This window comes from Carassius gibelio, chromosome A7, assembly GCF_023724105.1.
Source record: "Carassius gibelio isolate Cgi1373 ecotype wild population from Czech Republic chromosome A7, carGib1.2-hapl.c, whole genome shotgun sequence".
Lineage (NCBI taxonomy): Eukaryota > Metazoa > Chordata > Actinopteri > Cypriniformes > Cyprinidae > Carassius > Carassius gibelio.
The window spans coordinates 15,354,141-15,361,301 of NC_068377.1; the positions used below are offsets into that span (position 1 = coordinate 15,354,141).

Sequence of the window (7,161 nt, forward strand, 5' to 3'; positions counted from 1 at the left end):
TAATGGCTCCTTTAGAAGCTTTCGTTTCGTTCTTTTCTTTTCTTTACTAAGTTATTCAACTATTCGCCTCTCCACGCAAGGAAGACGAATTCTGGAACAATGTTTGTTGAACCTTTCAAATACCGCGCGAAGATGAACGAACACCTCTTTGCAACAAAGGAACACGTGACTCCACGCTCACGCCAAGATCCAGCGCAGCTTGCACGCGCGTCATACGGCCTCCGGCCCACGCGCGCAGTTTTCAAAGGACCACGTGACATCACACGTGCGTCGCCGGTACCACGCTCACCCACTGGGCCATGCAAGTATCTTTTTCTATGGAGATTTAAATGCTGCTTTAAAGTGTTGCTATTATTTGATTCGTTGTTGGTTCCACTAAGGTTTACTGACTGATTTTCATACCTGAGCTCATTCTGTGATCTCTCTCGCTTTCTCCACTTCTCTCTCTCTCTCTCTCTCTCCCTCTCTCTCTCTCTCTCGCGCTCTCTCTCTCTCTCTCTCTCTCTCTCTTTTATTTGGATTCCGTTATGTCTTGTAAATGTTTATTGTCTGTATTTTCGTACGCATATTTACTCTGTGTGATTTGTAGTTTGATGTATTACTAGTTGAATTATTAAAAACCCATATATAAAATGATTGGCTTGGACTCCACCCCACTCTCATTACGAGTCACTGAAATGTTTTGGTCTTTAGCTACAAGCTTAAATTTAGAAACTAAATTTATCATAATGATAGGATAATGTTTTCATGGCCAGAGAATATTTTTCCTTGAATTATAAAAAGTGATATCTCTATTGAAAACTGATAGGTCAATCTGGCTTGCTGGACAATCCACTGTTTGATTAGCAGTAATTTACAGTAAGAGATATCACAACAACTGATATGAAGAATGGAATATTGACATATTAATGAGTAAATTACAGTGCCCTGTGATTAGTATTGGTATTGGCAATTGAGCTATTTTTCATAATCAATAAAATTAAATGTAACTGTCATCTGAGATATATATTAATCAAATTCTTGATTAATTATTCAAATTCCCTATATATCATTTGAGTTAATTACTACGTAAAACTCATTGTTGTTACATTTTGGTGGAGGAACGCGGGCATTTCGAACTTCGTTTTGTGAGCAATCAATCTGTGTATATAGTTTTTAATAATTTCTGCACGTGCGCTATGAAATTATGTAACGTTACTGGTGAGATAAGTCGCAAGACGCGAACTCACTCAACTGACTGAGGCAAAAAGCTGGTCAGTCAGCGCTAGGTATTTGTAGAAACTTAACAGTATAGTCACTGTTATTTTTAATGAAAGTAAACTGCAGTATAATGTTAAAAGTATCCTGTTAAGAAAGACCAAAATCTTTTTACAGTGAGAACATTTTAATATGAATAATTAAAAGATGAAGAAATCTTTTATTAGTTGCAACATGTAAATCTGAACATGAGCGATGTTCCTCTGATTCAGTAAAAAGGCCTTCTTATTAAATATCGTTATTGAATTCATGGTAAACCACATGATATTCAAAAAAAATAAACGATAAAAACTCCTGGTCTAAAATTGGCTTAGCTACCCAATTTTTAAACCTAAAACGTTTAAATCATAAGTGCTATTTTGATAAATGTTTATTGGAGTCAACAGTTGGAAAATTCCTGTTTTTATTACAGTTGTGTTTTGGAAGTGAACGGATCCTTCTTCAACCTATGTTAATATAGCACCTCAGAGATTAAAACCTTTGGTTTGTTACTTGTGATTTTTGATGCAGAAAATCAGCCTGACAAACGATCAGATAATTTCTAAGTCATATTGAAACTGTAATTCCTCTATCTAAACACCAGAGGGAAGGCGTGGGTTAGAAATTTCAGGGTACACCCTGCTTTCTGATTCCAGCTTGCGTGAGTGCAAAGCTGCCAACCTGTGGCCATTTCAGATAATGCGCTCTGATTGCTAATTTATAATCCCCTGTGATGTATATTTGAATTGGATGTCTAAATTCTCGATAATTATTTGCATTTACACTCTTGCTCGTGCGAATATTATTACAGGGAAACAAAAGAATGTTCCCTGCCTTTGACTGTTTACATTTACTTTGAGTTTAGTTCAAACATGATTTGAATTAAAATGTAATTGTTAATAGTGGAAATCTAGATGTGTCAGGTCAACCACTGATTGACCCACTTAGAAGGTAAGCCATCTAGTGGCAGTCTCCTGTTAAATCGACTAACAGACCTCTGTCTTTTCCATTCTGTTTTGAAATTGCATGTCCACTTTTACCCTCTTTGATTAATCTCACACTGTTTGATTAATTTCATGATCATTAATGATAACTTACAAGCTATCAATGGTTATTATAGGATATTATTCAGATTTTCCTTTTTAATTCATACATGCTTATTTTAAATTTTGATTTAAACCAGTTTTGAATTTTTAATTTGAATTAAGTTTTCTGCTCAGCAGGTTAAAGACAGAGAAGCAGTACTTTCCCCCCCTTGTGGTGAAAACCAGCTACTCCTTCTCCCTTGTTTCATTACTGTCTTTTAATTTGATGTTTATTATTTTGCTTCTCTCTTTTGACTTAGGTTCTTTTGATAATTACCATTATTATCATAAATTCCTTTGTTTTGTTTTATCATGATTAGGTAAAGCTGTTACCTTTCCTCTCTACATATAGTTACTCAATTGATGTTAAACAAACCAAACCTTAATTAACTTTAAGTTTCCTTTGTTCATCCTTTGTGTATTTGATTGTAGAACTCACTTGGTGATTGGACAGTCATCTCAGGTTTCCAGTGAGCAAGGCTGCCCGATCGGTGTTACCGATACTGGCTGCGAGTGAAACTCGGTCCCTCTTGTCTCAAGAGACATCAGCAATTTTGGCACTCCAAAGGTTGTGCTAAAAGTCACAAGCCGTGCTGTCCTGCGACACGCCAGAGTAACGGAGGACCGGGGACACTGCGGTTCAGTGTTTGGGGAGCACCGGGGAGGTTGACCAAGCCACTGGTTCCCACCTGAATGACTTCAATTCACCCAGGTGAACCAAAAGTGATAAAACCTATCCACTTATTATAAGCCACAGAATATTAGATATTCCCCCGGATATATTTTAAGTGTTCTGACCCTTTTGCGTCTTTAAGCCACACCATATTTCTAGGTTTCCTACCCAGATAGCCCACTCACCTGTTGGCCCTATCTTAAAACCTAGCAGCAGGCTTAGGCCTCCTTATTCTCACTAACACATTGTGTTTCTTCTCATTTCAAGTGTTGTGTTTCACTTTGATCTTTTTCTACCACCTGTTCTGTTGTGATTTGTTTCTTTCATTTCACATAGAGACAGTAACCTGGGAGCCACCAACGAAGTTAAATAGTAGAGCGACCACCAGCAGCCGGTGTCATCACACGACCCGCTAGGCTACTGCCTGTCAAATCTCCATTTCAGGTCCTTCGTTGACCCAAGTTAATTGGCTACTTAACTGTCTGACTGTTTGCATCAGTCAGCCCCAAAATTCTCATAAACGGCACAGCCCGTATGAATATAGCTCGTTAAACGTAGAATGAACTTGCATTGGTCTTTTTGTGTGTGTGTGCTGTGCTTCTCTCGCCGACAGAGAATCAGGATGTTCCAGGCATCCAGTCCAGCAGTCCACGGGGGCCACCTCTCGACATGGTTGAAAGCAGTGACGACCCCCTTCCTGCCCAAGGATGCCATTAACCTGCAGCACCCAGAGCAACTAGACACCGAGCTAGATGAACTGATGGCACGCGATCCAAACCAAAGCGACTACTACAGAGAACTCGCCAGGATCTTCGGAAGCCTAGTTCCCATTCTCGTCGCCCAGGCACCGCTCAGTGAACGGAGCAACATCGCGGAGGAGGCCTGGAAGGACCAGGCCCCAACCCAGAGTCATCTTGATCAGCTTCTCCTCGAGACCCAGAACCAGCGCGAGAAAGAGGACGACACAGATCCAGAGCTACAGAAAGGAGTTGAAAGACTTCACAATGCCCTGCAAGATCTTCGCCTCGACACAGATCAAAGAGAACATCTGGAGAGAGAAGCCAGAAAAGAACTCAACAAAAAACTCCAGCAAGGCGACGCTCTCCTAAAAAGAGCAGAGACTGAACTAAAAAAAAAAAAAAAGACTATAAAACCTGGGCCTGCAAAACACACTTGCAAGCGGCCCAAGCTAAATTCAACAAGCTTACTCTGCAGAGAGACAAGCTCCAAGATGAACTTTACACTGTTCACACAGAACTGAGACAATTTCACAGATTACAGAGTGGCTGGATCGGAGAAACGCACACCACAAAATTTCTCCCGGGCCGCCACTCCAACCCTTTCAGCCAAGAACCCAGAGCTGGAAAAGGGGGTGTAGTCTCCCTTCTAAGGAAATCACCAGCCAGCTTACAAGAACATCTGTCAATAACGGAGGGAAGAGAACCCTTCCAGAGAACGCATGTCACCAAACCCTGCACTGCTCACAGAGAACTTCACAAGCTAGCCAGAAGCATCTCTACATTCATTCCAGATCCTGCAGGAGGACATGATGTTCATGCTTCTTTACAAGCCATTGACTTTCATTTGCAAACTGTCGCCAACGTGACAGATGTGAACACATTGTACCTGTTAAAAATCACGGCCAGCCGTGATGTGCATTGCTTTCTGGATCGTCAACCAGAGACTGTCAAAGCGTACTACCAGCAACTGCTACAGACTTTGATTCTTGAATTCTCTGATCCAAACTCAGATCATGGGCTCCTTATTGCTATGGACCTCAAACAGGGCCGATTTGAAAACCCACAGACTTTCTGTAGTCAGCTACGAAACACCTACTTCGGAGCATGCAACGAACCAGGTATGGAACAGGATTCCAACTTAAAAACTCTGTCCCTCCCAAACCTACATGCCAGTTGGAGTTTTCATCTCAGAGTCCCAGCGTGTCCCCGTAACAGGACTACACAAGAGTTACGGAACTTAGCCCACAAAGCTTGCACCAAGCAAAAGACTATTTGTGAAAAGACTGTGAAATACCCCAAAGTCTCTGTCTCTGAGCACTGCTTGGAGTTAACCCTAGATGGCGCCCTACAACATCACAGTCACAGACATTTTTACAGAGAGTCAATACCATTCCAAGCCAGCAGAGGGCAACACAGTGCAGCCACGTCTGAGACAGCAGAGATCCTGAGGGTGCCGAAAGTGATTCTTCACATGAAAACTCACAAGGAAGATGAGCCAAGCACCCAGAACACTGCCTGTCATCTACAGACCACAGAGTTAACTGTTACAGCTAACTGAACGAGACAGCACAGGTCCTCACACCAGGTACCACAAACACAAGGTACCAGAAAATGCTGTTTTGACTACCTGCCTTTGCAGCGAGCTACACAAGACCGGTCCTCATCACCCACCGATCGTCCCACCTGCCCTAATGCCAACATTCCTGGGCAGCCCTGTCAAAAAGGGGGTGGGTCAAAAAGGAGTCAACAGGGAAGACCTGATCGACACAGGATTAAACCTGACGGTGATCTCATCTTACCTTTTCAAAAGACTCCAATTTGAAGCTAAGAGACAAGATCGAACTCTTACACCTCAAACTTATGAACTGAATGTACAGGTGTACAGACAGGATGACATCCAGTTTGAACAGGTTGTTTTCATTCACCTGACATTCGTTCCGATGAGTCTAATACATCCCATGTATGTCCCACCAATGAACACTCATACATTGCTCATCGACAAAGACCTGCTAGAACACTTTGACCCTTTTCTGAACTTCAAACAGCTAAAAGACTTTGCTCAAGTGCGAGAACCTCTTTCTCTCCAGCCACACAGGTTGCTAGAGCCAGACTGTCAGGTCACAGAGGTCACGGGAACTCCCACAGAGCCAGACGGTCAGGTCACAGAGGTCACGGGAACCCCAGCAGCCAGCCATGAGTACAACGCCCTAACAACAGGCCCAAGTTCAAGCCTCTGTACCTTAGTCAACAAACAGGGTACGGTGGTACCAGCTTACACCAAAGGGGTCGCTGTTCGGCTCAACCTGCAAGGTGGTCAAACCTTACACCACACGCTGGGTTTCTTCCAATCCTCACCTGAATGTGTGGAACTCGGACTCACACTTGCAAACAAGCATGTCAAACACCAACACCTGTTCCAGCAATGTGATAACATCACAAAAACACACAATGTGATCGTGTACTGGAAGAAGGAAAAAGGACACTCAAAGTTACCAAGTCTAGATGAGGACTTTAAAGATCACACTGACACCCTTGCCAAAACTGGCACACTAAACAACATTCTGTGGTCACTCCCAACCCACCCACCCACATTCAAGGTTGAAGTGATTACACACAGCACAAGAACTTTACTAGCTAAACTGCCTACCTCAGAATCGCTTACGCAGGCTCCGTTGTCTACACAGACCAACATAGCGGACATGCGGGCTTCTGAAACCTTGATAATGACTTTGCTTTACCACCTCTCAGACCCCTCCATCCACCCTGGCAACCAGTCTACAGTCACTGACAACCAAAGCCCCAGACCACTGCATGATACACAAACCATGCTGCGTGCACAGAACAATATTGTGGGTTGTGCACCGTCTGACATCACAATGCCAGGGCTTGTAATGCCACGGAGCAAAAGGGGGATAATGCCAATATATTTCCATGACGCAGCATGTGCTGCACCACGCAGCACCAGAGCCACTGACAAAACACTGAAGCAAGCGTCATGCCAGCAGCAAGATGTGGCAAAACATGGGCGAGGGCGAGCTAAACCCAGTCACCGCCCACGAAGCAAAGAGACTGTCCTGTCCAACCAAAGACAGGCCTTGTTTGTTTCTTTCTCCCCTTTCTCTCTCTCTCTCCCTATTATCTGTACCAGGATGATGCTGCGGTTTGCCGTGCCGTGCTGTCAGCCAAAGAGAGGACAGCTGCCACCGAGAAAACCGCTGAGACTCCTGACTACCGATGACAGGGCACACTACCCCAGCACTGTAACCAAATACAGCTGTACAAGGTTCCGATGGAGAGAGGACTCCCTCACTCACACGGAGGCCGATGTCAAACACCTGTTCAGCCAATATGAGAAAGTGACGGTTACACAAATGGAGTTAGGTGGACACCACCACCGCTCCAAACAGCTCCCGGGAGCTTTGCTTAG

At 43.5% G+C, this 7,161-nt stretch overlaps 1 protein-coding gene across 1 annotated transcript; it reads left to right on the forward strand.

Moving 5' to 3' along the window:
- The first annotated feature begins 2,754 nt into the window (after positions 1-2,754).
- LOC128016655 (uncharacterized) lies at positions 2,755-4,872 on the forward strand. The gene is made up of 2 exons (XM_052601322.1): positions 2,755-3,033; positions 3,331-4,872. Exon 2 carries the CDS (start codon positions 3,554-3,556, stop codon positions 4,253-4,255), a length of 702 nt encoding a protein of 233 aa, XP_052457282.1. The 5' UTR covers positions 2,755-3,033; positions 3,331-3,553; the 3' UTR covers positions 4,256-4,872.
- The last annotated feature ends 2,289 nt before the right edge of the window (positions 4,873-7,161 follow it).